Consider the following 26,653-nt stretch of genomic DNA (forward strand, 5'->3'; position numbering starts at 1 on the left):
GGATGTATGAAGATGAGTCAAAGACAACATACATGATATCGACACCCCCCCCCCCCCAACCCGAACCCGAACCCCTGACCTAGACAGAATAACAGCTGCCCAATGGTTACTAAGATGGCCACCGAGTGAACTTGCATTCGCAAAGGGAAAATTATATTATAAAACATTTCAGTTCTGACTTATGATTGGTCAACACAGCGTTGTAGTTGTGCAGAAACCCACAATATAATAACAGCTCTGACGTAAAACACCTGTTCACCATATCACTGCAACTTCCACAGACAATTGTTATATTTGTTGCATAGCAATGCTCTGTTATGTCAGGGACTATGGTCTATAGTCTATGAAGGCATTCGAACACGGCACGTCAAGGCCAAGCGAACGCTAGCGCATTATGGCTGACAGAAGATCAATTCATTTACAGCTAAAAGTGCTCATCATTCCACTCAGCAGTCCGGCGCTGATCGCTTTCCGATGCCATCCATGTGCAAACACAGAAGAGCGTGATCACTCACTCGCATGTACTCACGTATGCGAACAAGCAATCAAAAAGGCATTCGGTCACGCAACAGATATTGAGCTGACAGCGTCGCTCAGCGATGTCATAACTCCTCCCACACTCAAACGCTCACAAACAGTCATCATAAAGCCATTTAAACATCATTTTTTACTGATTACTCTGACAAACACAACACAATCTTGGCCATTTCATCATCCAGTACACACACATCTGAGCATGTGTGCAGGGGTGACGGGGGGCGGCATGCACATGGCCGCCTTCACACACTGACACACATTACACTAGCAGCGGATGAATGAGGTCGTGGCACTCGACAGCCTCTCGTAAAACAAGATTCCACGGGGTCGAGCGATAAAACGCAGCGGTAAGCCTGACCTACGTGAAATGTCAATTAAAACAGATCTGCATACATGCAATTAACCCTTTGAGCAGCTGCGCATCAAAAACAAGCGACAAATTCACAGAAACGCTAGAGACACAGAAATACGCCATTTAAAACCACATACAACTCATTTCTCTCTCTACAATGAAACACGTTTAATGCATCTTACACCGTTTCTGTCTATCCTGATCATGTTCGGCACATCAGGTTAATCTGATGAGCGAATGCTGGTAGTATTTTGAGGCGAGGGAGCTAGAAATGTAGGGTCGATACTTACAGGGCTTTTATCAGCCTGGCTGGAGACTCCATGGCCGCCACCACTAACTAATGGCTTCATAATGGAGGTGCAGAGCCAGGGCGAAATTTAAGCATCCTGCTGGTTCCCACTAATCTTCCCCTCTCTCCCCCCTCCAGTGAGTCTTCCCCTGTCTCCCTTCTTTTCTCCCCCCTCCTGCAGGGGAGAAGAGGAGAATCTTTCCCGGGAAAGGAGGGGGAGAGAGTATGTTTGCCGGAGATGATGCGCTGGATTTGACACTGTTCCCCCTCAAAAAAAAAAAATCAACGTTTTTCCTTGTCAGGTGCACATGCCATCTGTCTGTCCACTAGGTCCACAAAAAGGAGGAGATGAAGGAAGAAAAAATGAAAATAAAAAAGGAGAAACGCAGTGCAAAAGGATGAGAAATCCAGGCAGTGATGAGCAAAAGAACAAATCCTCCGTTTCAGGTAATTGGGTGAGCCTCTCCTACCAGTGACAAGCAATGCCGATCGACAGTGTTGTAAAAGATGAGGGAAAAAAAAGCAAAAATGGCTGACAGCACTTTCACTCCCTCCCCATCCTCTTCCTCTGTCTCTCTCGTCTCCACGCGCACGGCTTTATGCACTATTAGCCGAGACTGTGACCATGGAACCAACCTCACGCATCCAAGCTGTCTTTGTTAAACACTCCCGGTTCATTTGTGTCCAAAGCAGGGGGTGTGTGAGTGTGTAAGAGACTGTGTTGTGTGTGTGTGGAGGGGGAGAAAGAGAGGGGGCTTTGAATAGGAACCTCCTCCCTCCCTCACTGATGTTGAAAGAGCGCCGCTGGTGCCGCTTACTACACACATATACTCCAACACATATATGTGGAGTTGACGCATAATGTGGTTAATCATCATAAAGGTTAACATTTACATGAATGTAAAAGGGAATGTTTATAACTTAGATTCTGTAAATGCTCACTTTTTTTATATATATATTTTTGCCTTTACTAGTTCATTTTAAACACCCCATGTAATCAAATCACGTCTATCTAGCCCTTATAAGGGCATTCATAAGATGTATAACGTTTTTTTTTTTCATATAATTATTATAATATAATATTTTATTCTAATTTTTAGTTAAAATATTGCATATTTACAGTAACATACATACAGTATATAATATACTATATTGGACAAATGCATCTGCAGATTGCAATTGTTTGAGTGTGTGTGTATATATATATATATATATATATATATATATATATATATATATATATATATATATATATACACATATATATACACATATATATACATATATATATATATATACACATATATACATATATATATATATATATATACATATATATATATATACGTGCTGTCAAATCAATTAATCGCATCTAACATGAAAGTTTGTAAATATATAAGCGTGTGTTTGTATCCAAGAGAGTGAGAGGGAATATTAATATAACTATATTATATATATTATATTATATAATATAACATAACATAAATTGGACACATGCATATACCAAACACACAAATGTAAATTTATTTTGTGTATATAAGTATACATTTTAAACATTACATTTATTTATATTCCCTGAGAATCAAACCCACGAGCTTGGTGTTGCTAGCACCGTGCACTACAGTTTGAGCCAAAGAAACACCATTTAAAATAGTTTGACATGGAACAAAGCACGTCGCACTGGACATGTAAACTTCTCGAAAGTATTTAATGTGAATTACCCGTATACATACACGCATACACTCGCATAGACACTGCAAGACTAAAGGCACTAATGAGAAAATCAGAATAAAAGAACATGCAACGGGTGAGGAGCAGATATGGAAATAAGAGAGGATAAGGGAGAGTTGAACGGTGAAGGGGGGAGAGGAAGAGAGGGATGGAAAGACAAGAGAAATGAAGGATGAGCACAGTTAGCCCAGCGAGAGTAATGTCATTATCACGCTCCCCTCCGCTCACCACCAGGGCTGCAGGCAGTTGGCATGGCAACCACGGAGGAGAGCCATTTCCTGGTCGGTTTGGGCGGGAGAGTGTGAGAGAAGGCTGGAGAGGAAGAAAAATAGACAGAGAGATGGAAGTCGGTAGCAGACGACAGAAGCGCAGAGCACATGGCTCTCTGACATCCTCCTTGTTACTATGACAACGCTGCCAATTCACTCCCCACCCCCCACCAAACACACACACACACAACGCTCCAGTTACCCCTCTGGGCGACTGACGGCCCCGCCCACACACGACCCTTTAGCTTTGTGATGACGGAAGTGAGCTCACCCCTCTCACACACACACACACACTTCCCTAAAGGTCCATCTCTTTTTCTGTCAGTCAAAATAAAGACATACAATAAATGTTATCATTCAATCAATCAGTAATCAGTCCATTTGATATAAAGCGCTTATTGTTCCACAGAGAGGTGAGCTGTGATATCTAGCTGTGCCCTGGACTGACACTATATGATAATTAGAATTTGAATAACAAAGAAAAATATGAACAATGCATGCAAGCAGGGCAGCAGGCCAACAGACAGCCAATCAGATGACTTATGCAAATTTCAATTTGCTAATGTCTGACACATTTTATATCAGAAATCTACTCTGTATAACTACATAAGTCTGACTGACGGAAAGGCAATACGATGTAGATAAAAACATAAATAGTAAATAAAAACAATCTTTATAAATCCATAATATATTGGCTAAAACAATTTAGTCAAAATTAAAGGAATATATTTTCATGAAAATGTGTGTTGTTAATGGTTGCATCAAAGGCTTCATGTCAATTTAATGCAATGAAATGCCAATTATATGTTAAAAACATTGTGAAGGCTTTTAGCGTTTATCCTTAGACATAAGCATTTAGCTACCGTATCAAACAGAAACAGCCAGCTTGCATGTTTATGGTCTGTGCTTACAAAAGCGGTGTGGGCGTGAAGATACAGATAGGCATTAGCGAGTGAAATTTTGGACGGCTTCCAGATATGCAAGGGGACCAAAACAACCCCCTGATGACATCATCCCCGATGATGTAATGCCTGACAAAAACAAGCTCAGGTGCTGCCACGTCCCGTCGTTAGAGTAACCACCAATCATCATAGGAAAACCGAGCATTACGTCACCGCGGTAACAGGGTCACATCAAGGGACGGCTCAGCATCACCCAAAGCACATTTCAGGAACAATAGATTCTCATTATAGAAAAGGTTGAGATTGGGTCAAGCAGCCTCTGCTTCATGTGAAGCAACAAAGACAGTCCAAGTCCATGAAGACACAAGAAATCTGTTTGAAGAAGTGAGTGAGCAAATAGGTTTTTAGATTATTGTACATTACAATCCAGCGGTTATGTTTAGTGATCAATGGATGTTTTTTTTAAAAGGCTGGCGCATATACAGATGTCTAGGGATCAAAGTTGAGCACAATATTAGACATTAGTTTAAACTGTATTATACAAATAATAAAAAATAATAATAATAATAATAATAAATACAATTCTGCAATACTACTCAAAATTCCCAACATATACACACCTATATATATATATATATATATATATATATATATATATATATATATATATATATATATATATACACACACACACACACATATATTATATAATATTTAAATAATTAAATAATTAAAATTCAGTACAAAAATACCTGAAAATAGAACATTTACTACTTAAAATTATTACATTTAAACTATTTAAAACATATAGTGTGTATATATATGTGTGTGTGTGTATATACATATATGTAGTGAATTTTAAGTAGTATTACATAATACATATAAATACTGTATATATACACTGTGAGTGAGTGAGTGAGTGAGTGAGTGAGTGAGTAGAAAGCATTTATGCATTAAGAACCTGATGCTGATCATTTTGACATAACCAATTATCTGCTGATATAATGGCTATCACTAGTTATGCCATCCAAGTTCCTTCAAACGACATCAGTTATAGTTTCTCATTAATAGTACTTTGTTTAGCACAAGGCCAATCAAAGGTCAATACATTAAGCCATGCAATAATATGAAATTGTGGTTTATTAACGTTATCGATGAAGGTTTTGGTCAATTAACAATCCATAAAAAAGGAAAACCAAGCAGTTTAGAGAAGTGATGATGTAGGCAAAATATGTCATGCTTCTTACAAAGCTCCGAGGCATTTCAGAATACAAATTGAGATATTAGCTCCTTTTGAAAAGCTACTGTTATCCCTCTACTGCTGAAAACAGCACAACTGTCAAAGATCCCTCTTCAGTCTATACTCAAGGGAGTCGGATGCAGAGGAAATGAGAGGAAGTGGGAGAGAGAGAGAGACAGACAGACAGATAGGATTAACATCGACTGAAGCTCTTCCGGATCATTCCATTCAAGCCAAATCTTTTTCAAAATTTGAGTACAGAAGAGCTAGACTGCACTCATGGGCCACAAGTACAATGTGACAATGAAGAAAGCTTCTTGCAACTGTGACAAGCAAATGCAAAACACTAATTTTGAACTAAAATCTAATATAGTTAAGGATAATAGAATAGAGCTGCTTTGTAAATGTTTTGTTTATACTGTGGTAGATATTATTACATGGCTACAGTGGGTTACACATGAGCATGGTGAATAAACATGGAGCAAAGAAAAATACAAAGCAAAATGTGTTCCGAACAAGTCAAGACGAGGTAGAACTTGCTACTCTTTAGAAGAGAATCTGGTTTTGATCTGTGTCCATTAAATTGCACCCAAAAAAAATCTAATTAGATGAAATACCATCCGTAAACTATTTATAGGCCAAAAATAGGCCAATATAAACCATAATATAAACTCAATAATAATATTGTGACATAAATATTATATTTATGATATAAACTTAATTATACTGTGATGTAAGACACAGTCCAACTAATACCTCAATTAATCTGTTTCATTACATTCAAATGTCTATAGTAATGTAGGAATCATCTAAATGACTTGCACAGTAATTAACATGCAGTGTTAGGGCTGGTTAAGATCGTAGACAGAGAACATTGCTTGCATAACAATAAGGGCCACTGCCTTTATACTACGAGGAGAGCAAATTCAAATGACCTATACGTTATTAAAAAAAATAAACCAACACTTGCCATGCATTAACAATGGGCTAAAGGGGGTTGGTTAAGCAGGACAAAGTGGTTCCAAACAGCATTATGATCAATTAATAATTAGATTAATTAACATTCATTTTCACAATACACAACTCTTCAGTTCAGTAATGCAATTTAGTAGCCTGCTACTGCATGTCGTTTATAGTTGCTATTTTGCTAAACAGTACAATGTATTTAAATTATGATGTATATCAGCTATTAAAAATGATTCAAACATTTCTATAAAACAGCAGTATAGTATATAGTGAAGCAATGAGCAGTGTTTAAAGCTGTTGTAAAATGCTGATAAATGCACAGATTCCATATTTAAATACCTCTGTTGCCTGGCACCCATAAACAGCTGACCGTTAGGCTAATGAATTATTACTTGGCGGAAGAATTTTATTAATATTAATAAATGCAACTGGCTTATGGCTATGAATGAACCTTTTAAAGAACATTACCTAGAATTTGTTTTATAATATGAATATTATGATTATGTGTAATGGCTACAGTTATCTTTCAACTTTTTAACACATAAAAGTCTAAAGACATTAAAATGCTTTTACAAGTGGTTGCATCCCAAGTAGTCATGTGTAGCTTATTGGCGAAAAAAGCAGTGTTTTAGTGTCTTAGCATGTGGCTAAGCAGAACTGATATGTCTTGGGGCGATATGTTTAGCATGGGACTAATTAAAGATCAATGCTATAGACAACATAGGTGTTCAATCCTGTGGAGGAAGAGAAAGTGCCTCCGCTTGCTCATAAGAGATGCTTGATTCTCACACCGCCTGTCAAGGTTCAAAGTATCCACGAGTGCACTTCCAATCCTGCACGCTTCCTGTCAAAACACAAATGCAGGAAGAGGATTTCCTACTAGAGCGAGAGTGCTGAAGTGGATTTCTTAAGGAAAGAAAGGCAGGAGGAAGAGTTGCTGGTCTAAAAACAATGGTGAAGTGAGATGTGGCGTTCTGGTAATTATGGAGGGCATGAAGGGTCAATGTAACAGCACCCAAAGAAGGAAGTGTGTTTTTCCTTCTTCCAGAAGTAGAGCAACTGCATTCTGATGAGATATTACTACAACATGCACACATCAGAACTATGGCACACATATGAATTATTAATATTTCATGTATAATGAGTCTATTTTAAATAAAACACTGGGAGAATCTGGGCTCATCAAAATAATAAATTACTGTAAGCATGTGCCAACATTAAAAGAAAGCAAAAATGTGTCACAATTAGGTATAGGGATCATAAGGAATTAAAGATTCTGGTTTAGATTTGATTCAATGAATGATTCTTTTAGTCATTTAACAAAGCTACTCTTCCCTTGCCTGCCAAAAAAAGGACCTTGCTAGATAATAAACAATACCACTAAGTATCCTTTATGAAAACAAAACTCAGTTCAAAATATACATAAGTTCCCTAAATGAACAACCAGTCAGTAATGCTGGTTTTAGTCTTACAAAACATGCATACACAAAGCACAGTAACAAGTCTCAAATAAATTCTAGTTAAAAATAAAAAAATGATGAAAGCCATGATGTGCAGTTCAGTTAGTAGGTAAAGAATCACTACGATTCAGTGAGTCTTATTGACTGGTTCAAACCGATAACTCGTGAATTTGAGAATAATTTGTTAGCCTTTTTGATGATTTCATTAAAAAAAAAATGTGAAAAAAAAATTGTTGACTAATCTGACTACAATGGCCGTGTGTTGCATGATTGTTGCGTGCAAATAGTGAGGACAATGCAATAGAAAAAAAAGAAGTAAAAAATTCAAGACCCTTTAACAGACCAGAACATCACAAAAAACAACTGCCTCCAGCACTTACCTGTATGAATCTAAATATGACTCTTGATTCACAACTCTAGTCATAACAGGGCAAAGTTGAAGCTGTTTGCTCTGGAGAAAGAAAGTTCCAGGTGTAAAAGTTAAAGCGCAACCCTGAAAGGTCACTGGATGTGACACTGGTTTAACCTCTATTACCATGTATGCATGGTAATCTACAACAAAACTGCTGAAGACTGAATATGAGCATGAGAGAAAAGAGGGATAAAAAGACAGCGAGATCAAAGGACTGCAAGGTTTCTGCAAGGTACACTGCTCCTGGCAGATAGCCGTCCATCTGGACCCGACGCCCCGCTGTTATCATTTGAAACGTCCGTGTGGCTTAAACCATCAGCTCCATCATAACTGTCATAACAGCAATGACGGAGCTGGTGTCATAACAGTCAACTGTTGTTTATGCTAATGAGAAGTTCAGCAGGACAGAAATACAAATCATTTTCTTTCTGCAGTGTTGTGCTGCAAACATGAAGAAAACAAAGCATGTTTAGTGATATTTCTCCACAGCGATACAATATATGTGACAGTATAAAACCCTGAGGGCCATAACAGATATGACGTGTGCACTTTATTCCAAGTCTTCTGAAGCCATACAATAGCTTTGCATGTGTCTGTGAGTTTACAGTGGTATAAATCGTTTTAAGTGCAGGCCTTTTGTGTCTCTGTGATGCCGTATACTGCAGCAGCAGCCATCACTGAGGACAGCTCTAAAAATAGAGCCGACTCTTCACAAGAACACCTGACAAGACTCCCTCTCGCACTCCTTTCCACTCTCTAACGCACACGATCACACTTTCCATCTCCCAATCGCTTTGTTTCACTCCTCACTGAATCTAATTACGACAAAACAAGTATCAGCTCAGCGGTAGCAAAGTCTACCCATCAGCAGCCCTCATCAGGCCTAGGGCGTCAAATAACACGCTAAAACACATTAACACACAAAAATCTTACATGCACCCTTGTTTGAGTCTGCTAGCGCAGCAAAATAAGCCTAGCTACTAAATCCTAAATTGCTGTTGTTGTTTTACATAAACAATGGGACAGACAAGGCAAATAATAAAAAATAATTGAACATTTAATTGTGCATAGTTAGGATAGCAAAGTAAATCAAATCAGAATCAAATGGTTCAAACTAATCTTTGGTTATTGTTGTCAAAAGCATGATTTTTTGGCATATGGCTAATAATTGAAATGGTAAAACAGTAAAATAGCTAAAACCAATATAATATTAGGCCCAGAGTTTGTTTAATCAGTACTTGGTACTTCATGCATCTGTTGTTGTTTTTCACAAAACAGTCAGTGTCCAATTCAGACTATGTCATGTTATTATTATTATCATCCATTTTGCATATTATTGGGCCTATAATTAATAAATATATTTATATAAAATCTTATATTATATACATTTTTATATTATATTATATTATATTATATTATATTATATTATATTATATTATATTATATTATATTATATTATATTATGGTCTGAATACTCGATTCTGATTGGCTGGAAGGTGTGCAATAAAACCTTTTAATGCACAGGTAGCTCCAAGTCAGTTTAATCACTGTTCTATATTAATGCGCTGTTTTCATTGAAGCGCGCACACACACACACACACGTCACTTGCACACAGAGAGCGGAGATCGCGCTGTGCACACACAACAAACATTCAGCAGCGCAGAAACTTGTTTTCAACACATGTAGCCCGGCGACTTTTAGTAAAAGCTTCGCTACTGAATCGCTTCATCATGTTTCTCTGCAACGAAGGGGTTACATTGCTATTTTTGAAGTAATTAAACACAGCTTTATTGTTAATAGACAGAGAGATGCTAAACAGACGCAGATACGCATCTCTCTCTCAATAATTAATTCAAATAAATGCTATAATTCATACATTCAAATAAATGTAATCTTTCGCACAATCTCTGTGTCTGATTCAAAGCGGGTAGAATGCTAGATCTAATAAGACGTAACTGTGGAAATAACCGTCAGTTTTACCCTTCCAGTCATATATTGCACTGCAGCCTGCAATTAAACAATTTTAATGCACTTCGCGGAGACAACGACCCTCTGCTTCACGTCGGCCAGTTCTTTGCCTCCACGTTGTTTGCCGTGGATTATATTATATTATATTATATTATATTATATTATATTATATTATATTATAAAGAATTTTACAATAAGTTTTAAGGATTTGTTTCCAAAATAAATATAAAATTTAGTTTAGTTACTGTTCTGGGTCGTCGCTTGATGTCCAATGTATTAACTGTGCAGCTTATTGGAGAAAGGTATACTATTACAGGCTTAAATTAATAAAATTATTATTTTCGCTGGCCAGGATAAAAACAAAACAAAAAACAAACAAAAAACAATGAGGTACCCAAACCATATCTAGAAACCAGAAGATTACAGAGACTTTTGACTTGGTCCAGTAAGCAACCACCAAGCAGTCAATCAGAACACCGTTGCAACTGTTTAACACATTGACAGTATAGCATAGCAATGCCCCAGGAACACTAGCAGCAAGTGGCACTCAAAAAAACGTAAAACATAGGCAATCTCAGAGTGTAACCTGGAAGCTTGCAGTATAGACTCACCCACTTTAAATCATTGTTGGACCAAACATTAATTTGGCAACATAAATACACACAAGACACATTTACACAAATAATCCTTATTGCTTCGGTCACAAGGTCATAAACTCTCATCACACACACAAACAGTATATAACCCACACATACATATAAATCACAGCTGCAGGAAATGACACACAGAGAAACAGAAACAGTGAATATGTACGATACCTGAGCCTTAACGCATTCCTGTGGAGGAGCCAGTATGAGGAGAGAAGCAGAGAAGAGGAGAGTTATTACCAGCCTGGGTTATTGAGGAACAGAGCAGGCTCAGAGAAACCCTGTTAAGCACTTTGCAAGTCATACTACGGGAAGAAGAGAGGGACACATCCTTTATAAAAGCTCAGACGCTATCAAAAAACAACAGAGGGTAGTGCACACACACATACACACACAGCCGAGAAACATGAGGCGGATGCTGAAATAAAAAGCCACAAAGCTAAAATAAGGAACGCGGACACTTCAGGTGAACAGAAAATTATGCAACCAAATACAAAAGATGGGAGGTCATTTAGTTATTGAACAACTGAAATGCAATGATCAGCAAACTAAGAGTCGCAAAACAAAAAAAAAACCAAAAAAAACCTGGTATTCATTGACTGAACAAGGGTCTCATGATCATTAAAGACCAGCTGCACCACAGTACTGGAGAGGAAGGGGAAAAGACAGATTTATAGAAAGACAAAATGGTACCCAGTGTGAGCCAAAAACAAGGCATTCACTGTTCGCTAGTCTTAAAGTCACTATTGAAAGACAATCTAATTTTATTTAAAGATTGAATGAAATGGCTTGACAAGAGCAGGTTTTTTCCCTCCTATTGAAAACGGAAAACTGGGTAGGGTTGTTTTTTTTTTCCATAAAAAAAAAAAAGCAAATAAGCATTTGTTTTCAATACAGTTTTGAACCATCTTTTAGTATTTGCTACACTAGATGGAGATAGAAAAAAAACTTTTTTTTTTATTGTAAGTATACAGATGATCTCAAAACTATGAACTAAAAGCCTAAACTACAATTTCGATTTCATGTACACAAATGTAAGTGTGATACGAGAGTAAATTCAACAAATTCCCTCAGTATCTGTGATAACCTGTGATTTTCAGCAAAAAAATAAAAGAAAAAAATAATAATAATAATACACAATTGCTTACGTATTGCTGGGTTCTTACTGCAAAACAACACAAAAATGCCACAAATAGTATTTTAGCAAAAAATTATCAAATTACAGTTCCCTCTTTTTCATGAAATCATTATCATCACTACACTAAATTATGAAAAATAAAATAAATGCTATGAAAATTTAAATTGGGCTGTATAATAAGCTATATTATAATAGTGTATATTATATAGATTAATAGTGAAAAACATCATAAACATCCTGTTTTGGTGTGGAATAGACTGACTGATAGTCAAAGATTTTGCTTAAATGACTGGAGAAGGATTGTGGTACGTCCACTAACATCACTGAGATGAATGAACTATACCTCATGATGTGGCTCCAAGCAGTTTTGAATTATTACGCATCTACAAGATGCCTCCAAATACAGTATGACAAATATGAATTATGTCTAGGGCAGAGAAGCTTAGAGACGAGTTCAACTGTGTGAGGCGGGCAGCACAGAGTACAATTATTTCACTCTGGTGCCAGAAATTGAATCAAATTAATGCAAGTCAGAGAGTCTCTATAAGGTTACGTGAGATACTTAAGCCTGTTACATGATGTAATGTTTGGGAAGGGAATTTTCACCTTCGGCTATGTCTGAGTATGGAAATCCCACCGTGGAGGCACTCTCAAAAACTCACAGATTAGCTGGAACACCCGTCAGCTTAACATCCCATGCGCTGAGGTCCCTCTTGAAGACACTACTGTGAACTTTCTTAGCCTGCTACCACTGATCTGAGAACAAAAACACGGTCCAAATCTCTTCCCACGGACCATAACAACAAAAAGGGAGTTGTTTGGGGAAAACTGTGCAGCTGAGTAGATACAATGGTGGGAATAATTTTGGTGTCCCGTTCTAATGTATCTCAAGGGAAAAACAATTTAGCTCAATGATGCTTGACGTATTTTGTTGTACCAAACAAAACAAGAATTTGCAAACAAGCTGAGGGAACACTGGCTTCTCTCCTAGGGGAATTGGAGGAATGCTGGGAATGAACTGCAGTAGAATTGGGGGAGAAAAATCAGGAATGTGTCTACGTGTTGGTCCAGCTTTGAACCTCCATGAAACATCGGTGTCAAAAATTTCCAAGATGAATGCCCAAAGCGTTATGAAAGCAGAGCGCCACTGTCAAATCTTCTGGAGATTTAGTAGAATAAAATACAACCCTGTTTTTTGTTCTCTTTAGGTGCCGAAGACATAAAAAAATGCCCTGTTCTCCTTACAACCTGCTATCAACGTGGCATCCATCCTTTAAAATGACCACAAACTCAAAACTGACCTGAATAACTTCCTACTGTATATAAATGTTCCTTCTTATTGTGAATGATTCATCAGTGCATGTTACTCCAAAGATTTTTTTTTTTATTAATAAATGAATATAAAATTTAAAATAAAATAAATGTACGCCTTTGTAATCTGTCATGTCAACAAAATAAAATAATATAAATTAAAATAAATCAAGCCATTTTCAAAATCTTGCCAATACTTAAATGATGGTTAATGTAATGTAACAGCAAATAATGATAAATTTGCTAAAAGAAGTGGTAGCATTGATATATAATGACATGCTTTTGAGGGTAAACCCGTCTTCAACTTCAAAAAGCCTCAAAAATGTGTGCCAGCCAACAATGTAGTTACATCTGTGTAACGTATTTCGTTGTTATGGGAAGGAGCCGGCGAACATTTAAAGACTTTAATGAAATAAAATAAATCAACAACAAAACGAAAGTAAAAGACAGCAGCCCCTCACGGACGACTGCTGTCACATAATAAAACATCAAAACTACAACCTAAGTCCAGGCCTGTCCTCTCTTGCTCTTCACTGTCATCGCTCCTTTATGCCACCGTTCGAGAGATACGAGGCCGGTGCGTCGCGCAGGTGTCGTCCTGCTCGCCACAGTTTCTCCATAATCTTGCATATGTGATCATTTTAAGAATTAACTACTGAAAGAGCCATTACAGTTGACAACTAATTTATTGGATATCTGAACCCAATATCTGATCTAAACAAATGTAAATACATCTACAGTATATATAATGTTTTCCCTTTCTCTCTGCTCTGTCTCTTTCCTCTACTCGGCTTGGGCTTGATGATGTTGTATATCACACATCCAGATGGTAGCAGTGCAGTGGATTCTCACTTCAGCCTGCCCAGAGCACAGTGGGGATTGAGCGCATAAAACACCAGCACATCGTAAGCCAACACGACATACTGACAGTGGACACATAGGCAGAACACCTACAGAGAGACCATATAACAGCCACCACGGCACAAGTAAAATGAGCGATTATAATGGAAACTACAAAAAAAGTAAGGCATCTTGCACATACAGGCACAAACAATGTGATTTGCTGCAAAAGAACATTTAAGAAACTGAGGGAATGATCCAAAAGTAAGAGAGAATAGAAGGGTGAGATTTAAAACACATTTGAACAAAGATGCTATTCCTATTGTACTGCTCAAAGCAGCAGTAATGAGCAGAAGAAAGCTTCTGAAAATTGCACTGCCTATTTTTACGTTATAATGAGCTAGCACCCATTTTAAACCTGAACTCTGTTTATTCGATCTGAAGCTAGCCTCTCTCCATGGCCTCTTAAGATAATGTGCGAGTTTGCTTTAGCTTTGGTTTTAAGCGTTCATTTTCTCTATGCTACAATAACTTCTCCTTCTCTGCTTAATATGTATAGACAACTATATGTAAAGCATAAATATTACTTTGTCTCTGTTACACTGTTTGTTTGAGAATCCTGACCAGTCTAACACCGCAACATTGGCTCAACCAATGGTACAAGTTTGGGGGTGGAGTTATGAGTTTGACCAAATAATGGCAGACCGAGGAAGTTTCTGGTAAACCAGTTTGGAGCTTGTCATTGGCTGCATCCGAAATGCATACAATGCCTAGTGTATATAGTAATAAACACCATGTGAAAAGAGTAATATCTGCAGTTCTACACACTTGTTAGCTTCCACTGTAAGTGCATTGCAAGTAAATACATTATCTGTTCCTTTTTGCAAACTGAGGGTGGTAAAACTGTCACAGACGCAGTCAATAGAACTTAAGTTGTTTTAACCCAAAATATTCCTTTAAGGCAGAAGATAAAACAAATAACTGAACACAACCCCATGAGATTGGGGCAGCACTAGCTAAATTAACAGATTCTTACAGTAACAGCAGACCAAACGCAAATATATTAGCAGAGAGAAGTTCATAGACAGAAACCTTGTTACTTCCACATTTGTAATATGAGGAAAGAGAAGTGGTTATTGTTACCAAAAAGAGTGCCATCAGACTTCCAGAAACCTAAAGCTTTACATAATATCCCTGTGGTGTTACTTTTGTGAGAGGAACATTTTGATATTTACCTGACGCACTGAACTGGCTATGGTATAAAAATGTGTGAATATTTGTAGAATAACTAAATGTAGTTCATAAAATGTGAAGCTGTAGTGCACTGGTGATTGTTTGCATCCAAATAAAACTATTTTTATCCCAAAAACTTTATTCACTGGATTATCCCAAAAAAAAAAAAAAAAAAAAAAAATACAAATTAATATACTATGATATATACCATTACCACAATCTAAAATCACTGATACTGAAACTGATTTTGATCATACTGCCCATCCCTATGTATAGAGAAAAAACAAGCATTTGCAATGACACATTTACCAGCATGTAAACAAACACGAAAGCTAAGCCAGACAGGAGAGGAACAGGAACGCCAACAGTCATACAGGGGGAGGGGCAAAAGAGAGGCTGTACAGGTGAAGTTAAAGCATACGACTGACCGTATGGTATCCCCGCGCTACGGGCGGCTTGCCGGCGGGATAGGGGTCTACGGTGTCAATGATGGTCTGCCGCTCGCCCTTCTGGTTGATCTTGCGAAACCTTCGGCGGGACTGTCGGTGCGATGCCTGCCGCTGGAAATACTCCTCATTCTCATCCATATAGTCCACCTGCAAACGGAGGAGAGATTTGAGTGAGACTCTCTGTCTCCCCACCCCACCCCCCCACATCCCCTCCCGCCCCTCATACTGGCGCTGTGTAAAAATAGCAGTGGGTGTGCGAACCTGTGTGTGTGTGTGCGCGTGTGGGCTGAGCCTCAAACGCCTACGTCAAAGAGAGGCGTACAACAGACAGAAAGGTAGAAAAAGGGAGATGTAGTTTCAAAGCAGCAGCTTGCGAGGGTCTTTCAGTGGTGAATTGTGCATGTTATGCGCTTTCTATGGCATTGAACTAGAAATTAGTTCAAATGGCAATAATTAAACAATGCATATTCCAGATCACTGTTTATTCACCATCTTTGCTGTGGCACCAGGAAATGTCATTGAAGGGGTGTAAACTGTCCATGGCAGGTCTTTGAACGACAGTAAATGAGTGTGGCATCATCATACACATTAAGGATATAAGTTGCATATAAAACTGGCCGGCCACTGTGACATTATGCCATGAAAAGTGACATGATTATCCCTCTGCCTTATTTTGCTGCAGCCTCAGATTTCACACCCACTCTGCCTTTGGGATTACACATCAAATCTCTCGCTACCGTACCAACCGCTGCTATGGCAACTGCCGGAGAGCGCGAAGCAGTGGGAATATATTGGGCGGTGTGAGCAAGTGAGAGTGCAGTATCTATATCCTGCCTCAGCCCGTAATTACAGGGCAGCATTGGCCGATAATAACAGATGAGATACCCAACGAGGGCACAATCAACTGTCGAGGACAGTTGCCATCGCCCAAACCGAAGATTATGCTTATGCATTTGGCAGATGCTTTTAAACTTCTACAGTACATGCATTCCCTGGGAATGCAACCAGTGACCTTGATGTTGCTAGCATCATGCTCTATGGGTTGAGCTACATATATACACACTCTACAAGGGCTGCACGATATTGAAAAAAAAGGGCGATGTTTAGTTTTTCTGCGATATATATTGTGATATAAATACAATTTCACCAGATGACTTGAATAGCTCTATTTGGAAAGAATTAATCATTCTAGAATGATTGGGGTGATTTTCTAGGGCAGTGAATCTGCATAGAAAATAATAAACAAATTACATTCATAGGTAAATACAATGGAACAAAGATAAAAATGAAATAAGCAGTGCTTTACATTTTTAGGTAATTCTAACAGTAATGCACAGAAAATAAAACTGCATAGTCTTCACTGTATAAATTAAAAGTAATTAATCTTTGTTAAAGCTACAAAAGTGATTTTGTTTTTTTGTATTTTTTTTTTTAATTAAGATTAATGACACAGAGAGCAGCAGGAATATTAGGCTGCTGTCACTTTAAGACCAAACGCACGGATCCAATATAATGATACATATCCATTTTCTTTCTCAATTGTTTACATTCACATAAGCGACTGTGTTTATGAGTATACTCACCGAGGCGGGCTGTCTGGAAAAATATTGTGATACTATTTTTGGGATTCTTTCATGAAAGAATGTTCAAGAGAACAACATTATCAATGTCTTCACTGTCCCTTTTGATCAAAATAATGCATCTTTGCTAAATTAAAGTATTACTTTCTTTAAAAAAATCTTACTGACTCCAAACTTTTGAACAGTAGTGCACTCAACATGAAGAAACACACAGAAGCCTATTGAGTTGTAGTCAAATGTAGGCGCATTTCCATGAGCTTAACCAAATCCGAGGCTGCAAATGCAGATAGGGGGGTCTTTCTGTACTTGTGAACATACATCATGAAGTGAATATGGAATATATTAGAGCGCATGGAAGTGCCCGGGTTCCTAAATATAATCATTTTTTTGGCATGGCAAGAGCATCAAATGGAGGCCATGTTGAAAATTACCCGCAGTGGGCAATTTGCTTGTGGTAAAATGTAAGCAAAATGCCGAATTCAAACCAACCAATTTTTATGACATTTATGATTAGAGCAGTGGTTCCCAAACTTAACTTTAGTCTGACTCACCTGATGCAAAATAAAACTAGACCACACAAAACTAAATTGCTCCCCTTATACAAATATTATATATAAACAAATACTGTATAACATCGTTGTCCCTAAACAGTCTACACTAAGAGTTGTAGCTTGTGTTCAGACAGCCACTTTATTTTCCCCAATTTTTAAATATTGAATACTAAGAATTTGAATTCATTAAAAATGTAAATAATATGTATAGCTAATGATGGCAAAAATACACTGAATTAAAGTACTTATAGTCACAAAACCTTGTGAAATAAGGCTAATTTTAGGTTAACCTATCCCTTGAAGGGGGCATATACACAAGACATGTTTAACTTTTCAGAATGCTTTAGTGTGCAATCTGTCTCAATGATCAAGCAATATGCTAATTAAAGCTTCAAAATCCTAACATCTAGCATAAAAAATAAGACCATCTTGGACAGCTGGTCGACCATTGTGACCCATTCCTAATTAGAATCAGCACATTTTCTTTGAAAATTGTTTTTAGCCAATTGTTTTTGGCCTGTGTAATGTCAAATCTGACCTTGTATGTACCCCTGGGGGTAAGCGTAGCACACTGTGTGAACCATTGGGGAAGAGGAATGAAACTGCAGCACAAAACTGCAATTATGCAGTGTGATTAGTAAGAGTATTAGGTTAAGATGATTATCTGGTCTATGATTACTCACCACAATCATCTCGGATGGCTCCAGAACGATGCACTCGCATCCACGACGTAAACTCCCAGCAGACCTCTTCCCAAAGCTAGAGGAGAAGAACAGGAGAGACAGAAAGGTTATATACCGCTTAACCAATTATGGAATCCTAAGATTCTGTGGGAATGAAAGCGTGCTTAGAATCCGAGCCAGAGGAACACATATCCACACACATGTGGCAGTGTTCCTGGCCTGGGCAGTGAGGCTCCACTGGGAAAGAAAGTACGACCATACTGGAAAAGTCCACCGGATGACATCATGGCCTCATGAAAGAAGTACAGTGCAAAGTGATGGAGTGTGTGAGCAGCAACACAAAAAACTCTTTTGAAAATTTAAGAGGGGGACCATGGAAACGTGAGGTGGAGTTCCATGCAGGATAAAGGTAAATACGCAGATTTTTTTTTAATTTAACCCAATCCCTCTTCTTCACACAATAATTTCCTGTCATCAATACACTAAATTATGAAAAAGGCAAAATAATTTAAACAATAGAATAAATAGGGAAAAAAAGCAAAAATAAAATAAATAGGAAAAAGACAAAAAATAACAACAAATAAAATATAATATATATTTTTTATTTAATTAAATTAATATTTTATAAAATTGATTGAAGGTAACGTGCCTATAGTGGCACCAAAAATAACCTGTAATCTGTTTGTTTAAAGTGCCCCTATTATGCTATTTTAAAGGTTCCTAATTTTGTTTTGGAGGTCTCCAACAACAGGTTTACATGCATCCAACAATCAAAAAAACTAAATTATCTCATAGAGTTAGAAAACGGTACTTTCCAAGATGCACGCTGCATCCCGATTCGCATATTTATACTATGCCCTAAAACTATGTACTGTTTTTGAGAAGAAAAAGTACATACTTTTGAGAGTGTAGCAGAATAGTAGGAAAGCTTTGGGACATACTACTTCATCATAATTGCATCTTTAACTGACAGCTCTGTCACTTAGTTACGTTCATCTTGTCACCGTTTAAACTGCCCTTTCAATCATCTTGTCACAGTTAAAATCCTGCACAATTATTGTATTTCATTTCCTACTGTTTCGGAGAGAAATATAGTAGCACGTTGATCTGCCAGTCGTGGGTCTTTCATGCGAAGACTCTCCTCATGTGTTTGCAATTTGCATAATGATTGCATAATGCATTTAAAAGTTATTGACCAAACGTATCTTTACAAAAGTTCACAATGCTGTTGCAGATGAAATATAATGTGGATAACATTGAATAAATATCTTTTCGTCAGGTTAGAAACTAATAATTAAATCACTCAAACCCCTTCACCCAAACCTCTCTACTTCACCGTAGGACTCGAACATCCGTCATGTTTTTTTTAGTTTTTAATGCTTTTTATTTGTTTGTAGTTCTAATCTTTGGACTCTAGAAAAAGAAAAAGTAGACCAGGTATATTTGGAATTCTTATTTCAACATACTATTATTTGGAACACACTAATTCTAATTTAAAATACAATTTAAGACGGATAGTATGCGAATTGGGACGCAGCATCAGTCTCTCTAAACCCCTCCTTTTTGAGAGCTTACTCTGCTCTGGTTGGTCATAATGGTCTCAGTCTGTTTGGTCTACCACTTACAGCGCATCGGAAACGAAACGCCTTTTAACATATTTGAATTTCAGCACCGGAGGCTTCCTCAGCACTTGATACACTTATCAATTCCAGCGCAAGTCCTCATCCTTTTAAAGTTCATGCAAAGTGGATTTGCAGTGCTGAAAACAGCATCTTCTCGACATGTCGACAACACGAACCAAACTCTTCTGGGCCTCAGCTGCAACTACAAGTGTTTGGTGTTTGAGGGCGGGTAAAAGTAGACGTTGTTCGCAGGCAGTCAATGAAGACCATAGGCTAGCTTTATGCAAATATTACATTGTTACATAGGTATATAAAAGGAAGAGAAACTGAAATTGCAGACAACTCATCTCGGCAGTTCAGAATCGATTCTTTCTTTTAAGAGACTTTATTTGTCGTGCACTTAGATCTTTAAAACTTTGCAGACCTTTGCATTTCACAAACAGCTATATTGCACAATACATGAAAGGTAAAAAAAAAAAAAGGGGGGGGGGGGGGGGGCACTACTTTAAGCACCCTATCTGGGTCTGACATAAAAACCCAGTGAGTTATATATATCAATTCTGTTTGATGCTGTTTGTGATATTGCATACTTCACCTTTCATCTGGTTTGTTAATTTACCATCAATGCTGCTTGCAAGACACTTTTTGCAGCTGAATGAGCTGCCAGGTGACACTCTGGTCAAAAGCTGACACACACTTACACAAACACAAGTAAAAAGAGAAACAGCGGTTCAGCTGTGTAAGAGGTCAGCAAAACCTCAACATACACTTCAGAAAACTGTGACTGACAAAGCAAGGCTATTATGCTCCGCTATAATCAAACAGAGCACTCACTCAATATTTCTATAGTATTCCACTACTCAATACTGGAATACCGCACTTACAGTATAAATGTGTATGTTGCTAGAACCGCCCTATCTGGACATAATTTGGGCGTAATGGTTGGAGCTAGAAGGTTCAACCACACCCTAACCTTACCCTTAACTCTATTCCTCCACCCATGAGGTCCAGAAAGGTGGAGCTGGATGTCATATGGCTCTGCAGTGAACACCACTTAAATAAATAAGATTTTTATTGACAAATTAAAACAACGACAATGCCATGTGTTAAAGCATCATTCATTATTGGGTGTGTTCTCCATTGTGAAAAATGGTGATTAGTTGATTTTATTTGCCAATGTATTTAATAATTGCTCTGTTTTGTAGTCCGATGTATTTACAATGGTCAATCAAATTTAGCCTTTTTATTCAACCACTTATCGAATCTAGTCCATGTTTTGTGTGATCAAATGGTTAAAAGTGAAATGCGCTTAAAATGGCTGAACAGATGACACATTATAATTACATTTAATGAATTATGTCAAAATTTCAACACAAGTGAACACTTGAACCAACATTTGTGTCACAACAAGCCTTTGGGTAATGCACTACACTTACTGTTGAATAGCTAATTGTATACTGGTTACTGTAGAGGCGCAGCTGGCAGATATAGTAACTAGCTAATATAGTTAGACTAACAGGTGGGATTCCATCTACATGCATTGTTTCTTAGCTTAAGACCACACACAATGAGCCCTCTGTGTTGTAATGCTGTTTGACTTCCCTTGCAGGCTCCTATCCAAATACAAAACCTCAAAATTTGGTGTTTTCATTCAACGTTCATGACATACAGTGGCTATAATCTGAAACCACAGAGAGAATCAGGGATTCCAAGTCAAACTTAAACCGCAAAATGCAATATGAACAGAAAAATGGAATACAGAAGCATTTCTAGATGTTTCTAGATGAATATAGGAAAAATATTTGCCTTGACCAGAACCAAATGAAAAGAGAAGGGTGGAAAAAAAAAAAACTGTCTTGCTTGTAAAATTCCAAACTCTAAAAAGAAATCATTATTCTCAGAAGCCAAAAAAAAAAAAAAAAGAAACTGTAAAAATTATATTAACACCAAACATTTGTTAATAAATCATATTAATGTCAGCCTTCATGCCACATTCCTTGGGAATTTAACTCATGGTGAGATGTGATGCCCACCCAGTCGGCCCCTACATTCCATATTACACAACATTCCGGGTGTCTGGAATGTGATTCTGTGACGAACGCGGCAGGCACTCCCACCCAGCAAAGAACATAGGGGTCTCCAAAGTAAATAAGCCGCTTTTTCATCTCTCCATATTAAGCCGAGCAAAGATTAAAGAGCTGTTATGCAAGTGCTGTCGGTGGGCAAGTCAGAGGGGAGAAGGGGGTACATTGGAAGGTTTAAGGACTGCTGAAGTACAGTAGAATGGATAATTCAATAACAGGATTCCACTGCAACGCTTCAGTGAGTGCTAAACAGCTGTGCCGCCTCTCAGATCTGCGCTTGCAGACACATGGCAACATAAAGCAGTGCAAACAGCATTTCAGGAGCAACCCTGAACTGTTACTAGATACAATTCTGGAACCGAAACACTTGAGGCATGATTAACAAAGCTTGACACTTGTGGCATGATTACTTGCATTTTGCATTAGTTAAAAAAAAAAAAAAACTATAATAAAATAAATTTAAAAATTCAATAAAATATAAAATAATATAAAATATAAACTAAAATTAAATAATATAAATAGAAAACAGCATAAAATAAAATAAAAAAATCCTTTAGACAACTATTTGATGGAAATTAAGTTTATAGAAAATATGTATTTAAGAGATCTAATAATGCAATTAATATACAGCATAAAGCACAACATGTAAAAAAATAAATAAATAAAACGTACTGTACCTGAAGAAGAGAGAGAGCTGTTACAAAATATGTCCAATGAAATCCATAAACAATCCAGACTACTTTAAAATCATGCATTCAGTCCCATACTTCTACCTCAAATGTGTTGTTAATGTTCTTGCTTAATATTCATACACACACGCTGCTACCACACTAAACACAAACGTGATTTCGTGAGCGCCACATGATAATCCAACTTCACGTATGCTGCGCTGCGAGTAACTCTGTTCTGACAGCTCCGTCTACTGCCTCATCTTACAAGAGCGTGTGTGTTGGGGAATGTGCGTTCTTGAGAGTTAGTGGTGATCGACTGAAGCCAACATTCCTGCCTGCCTCTTACTTCCTGTGGAGTCAAGAGGGAGTGGTTGACCTCTACCCACAAACATCATGACCTCTCAACCTAAACTCAAGACCTGTTGCGACTTTTAAGACTTGTGAGACTACAATCAAAGGCAACCTGGGAAAAGAGTTGGGAATCGTTTGAATTTTAATGATTCCGATTCCAATTCTGCTTATCGATTTCGATTCTTATCGATACCTAATATCATTTCCAATAAAGTAAAAAAAAAAAAAAAAAAAAAAAACTTGGATATCATTCACATTTATTCTAAGTCTCGTTACAAAACATTTCATTTTAGCTGAATACCATGAACAAAAATCAACAGGCCAAAGAACACTTACACAAGGAACTTTTGTCTATGGTTTAAAAATACAATTAACCCTTAGGGGTCCTTGAGATGTTTTGACATGCCCTGATATTTGTGCTTTTTTCAGTTGCTTATAAAAATATTAATGGCAAAGGTGTCATTACACTCTATTCAGCACAAACAGGGCTACCATAATATGTGAGCAACATGTATGAACATGTTTGTATTTTTGAGAGAATAATGTTTATGCATGGTTATTGAAAAAACTAAAAATGTAAGTTTCTGAAATGGTTTAAGTTACTGATGGATGTTGTCGCTTCAAAATGATCTGAAAATCATCCTGCCTACTCATTCACATAAATGTTTAAGTTTAGAGAAGTGCTCCAGAAAAAAAGTTCACGGAGATGGCGAGGCAGAAATCATACTCTGTTTATGTTCTTTATTTTACAAAAGCACAATGTTTTGCTTCGATTGTAAGTGGACACATAAAAAAGTAGACATTTTACAGTTTATTTTTCATATTTCATATGCCTGTATGATCATAAATGACAGAGTATTTTAAGTCTATTTTGCTCCTATGTGAAGAAAATCCAGCAAAACGCGCAAAAATTGTCGACCCCAGAGGGATATTAACCTACCTAATATAAATTTCAAGCATTATTAAAGACAAGTAAACACTCTGTAATTAATTTTTATTTATTTTTTTGCAATTGCACAAATAAATACAACTAAACTTTTGTGTGTATTTGTCCATTATAGTGCAGTTCAGCATTGCGTACTTTGAGAGGTGGCTTTCTGTGAGCACGTTTTGGATGTGTGTGCAGCACAGAAAGCAGTGTGCGAGACTTCTTGCATTTGAATGGTTTAAAATCACATTAAAAGGAATCGAAGTAAATGTCATACAAGTATCCGATTCCTGACCTTAAGTATCCGATTCTAGAACTGGAATCGATTTTCAATTCCCAACCCTACCTGGGAGATTGTAAAGGAAAAGAATTTTGGATTCATACTCAAATTTGAATAGGTAAACCAAACAAAAAGGACTATTCATAATCCAAAAATAATCACAAAAAGCTAAACTGCACAAACAAGCCACCAACTACAAACCAAACTGGGTTTGTACAGCTAGGGGATTGTAGCTGGGGATTGGTATGCAAAGTTGAGAAATTGTGGCTGAACAACAAATGAGGCATGTTGATGCATGCAGGGAAGCATTGTCTGCGACAGAGTTACCTATCAGATGTCACAGATAATATTCTCATGAAGTAAATGCATATCACTGAAGGGAAGAAAGTTAAGGCTCTGAAAGCACGTCCATGGGAAAACCAACCTTAGAGTTTGTTTGCATGTGGTGAACACGCAAACATAAGAGGTAGTTGTAATAAAAATATACATCTTACTGAAACTAAGAATTTAAGAACTTGCCTTTACGTACTTTTTTTTTTATCTGCTGATGAATACAAATAAAAAGAACTATGGAAAATCTGAGCATGTTACTAAATTCAAACTCAATTTAAAATGATTCTAAACATCTGGTTACCAAGTAAATATTTTAGGTTAATATTTTGATAATTTAACAAACACATTTGCAAGTTCAGAGTTGTCTGACCATGCAGGTAAACAAATAAAATATTTTAGTAAATGTTTAATTGTGACTTTTTAATTATAGACATTATTTTATTTTTTACAATTCTACGATTTAATTAATTATTAGCTGTTCATCAACTCACAAACCCCTTTCAGTTCCTCACAAAACCCCAGTTTGGGAAAGCCTGATGTAATCAAAAGTTCTGTTGCTTGTATACAAGATGAAATAGCACAAAGCAAAGGAACACTGACTGTATAGAGTGCAAATGTACTTCGGTATCAATATCTTAGCTGCCATTTTAACAACAACCACCATTTTAAACTGACATAGAGATACCAATAACAAAAATGTACCAAAATGCAGGGACGTAGTAACCATAACTTCTAAGTTCATCCCAAACACTATAGGAAAAGAATTATTATATATAAAATGCTTGGTTTTGTTTAGCCATAGAGAAAATAAAATAATTTGAAGCACCTTGCACCTTGAAGCACATGTAAATACCTTGGTACATGAGTATAATAAACATTCGTTACCATGGAACATATCAAAGAATCATAGTACTACTTCCTAACAACATAGCTGTACCATTGTAAAACCACAGTACTTTTTTTGTAAGGGTAAAAGCCATTTCTCAAGGAAACTGTGGTTAACAATGTTTTCTAAGTCTAGTGGTCAGGAATAGGTAAGAAAACAATGGACTTACTGAAGGATCAGATTTAACAGAGTTTATAACAATAGAAACTCTTGTTGATGGTTAAGCCTGCAATAAGGGCTCGGACTTGTTGCATAAGCACTGGCATGAGTACCAGGTGGTACCGGCGCTGACATTTTCAAATGCCACCTCAAACTCAACTCTGACTTCTGCCAGAACTTTGCACACCATTAGGCTTTTAATGATGGCAATCGCGGTGCAATTAAACACTTGCATGCAGCATTTGCAGTGAGTGAGAGTTTCAGGTGCAGTGAAACAGAAGTGTTGCACAAATTTGCTTTTTAAAAGAGAGTGCTTTTGTTTGGAAAGAAATGGGGAAAAATAATGCACGTCATGTGCTAAAGGAAGCTGATAAGATGTTATTGCAGATCTGGTCTGTCTCAGACAAGAATCGGTACACAATGTAGCGGTGAATTCTCTTGAAGGGGCTGTTTGTGAGCACTATCAAGACATTGTTTAAGAAGTGCACCGCTGTCCTGTTGGTTTTCATTCACTGGACGCCTGAGTCACAGTCTATTACAGGAGAAACACATCACAGCTCTCTCCGTGAAGCCAAATGAAACAGCGAGGGAGGGAGAGACCAGCTTCTCTCATTGCCATGGTGATAAAATTACATATTCCCACTGCAAGCCAAATCTAAAGCATCTCTGTCAAGTGCTTTTGTAAAGCTTGCTATGCTTTTAAATTCCACCCAGTCAAAATGTTTCTTTCTGCATGTCCTTGCTACAGTTCACTGCTTCATTTCTGTCATATCAAGTTTT

The 26,653-nt window shown here is 37.3% G+C and overlaps 1 protein-coding gene across 9 annotated transcripts in view; it reads right to left on the reverse strand.

Moving 5' to 3' along the window:
- The window catches only part of rapgef2b (Rap guanine nucleotide exchange factor 2b), a 101,371-nt gene that overhangs the window by 31,976 nt on the left and 42,742 nt on the right, over positions 1 to 26,653 (reverse strand). For 5 of the 9 annotated variants that reach the window (XM_079892238.1, XM_079892237.1, XM_079892235.1 and 2 more), the window contains exons 5-7: positions 18,560 to 18,635; positions 15,725 to 15,892; positions 10,946 to 10,963 (exon numbers count right to left, since the gene is read on the reverse strand). In XM_079892238.1, coding sequence (XP_079748364.1) covers positions 10,946 to 10,963; positions 15,725 to 15,892; positions 18,560 to 18,635 — 262 coding nt within the window. Of the gene's footprint in view, positions 1 to 1,179; positions 1,323 to 10,945; positions 10,964 to 15,724; positions 15,893 to 18,559; positions 18,636 to 22,942; positions 23,283 to 26,653 lie in introns of those variants that run through there. The other 4 variants (XM_079892239.1, XM_079892240.1, XM_079892234.1 and 1 more) reach the window with 4 other exon arrangements.

This window comes from Squalius cephalus (assembly GCF_949319135.1).
Source record: "Squalius cephalus genome assembly, chromosome: 14".
NCBI lineage: Eukaryota > Metazoa > Chordata > Actinopteri > Cypriniformes > Leuciscidae > Squalius > Squalius cephalus.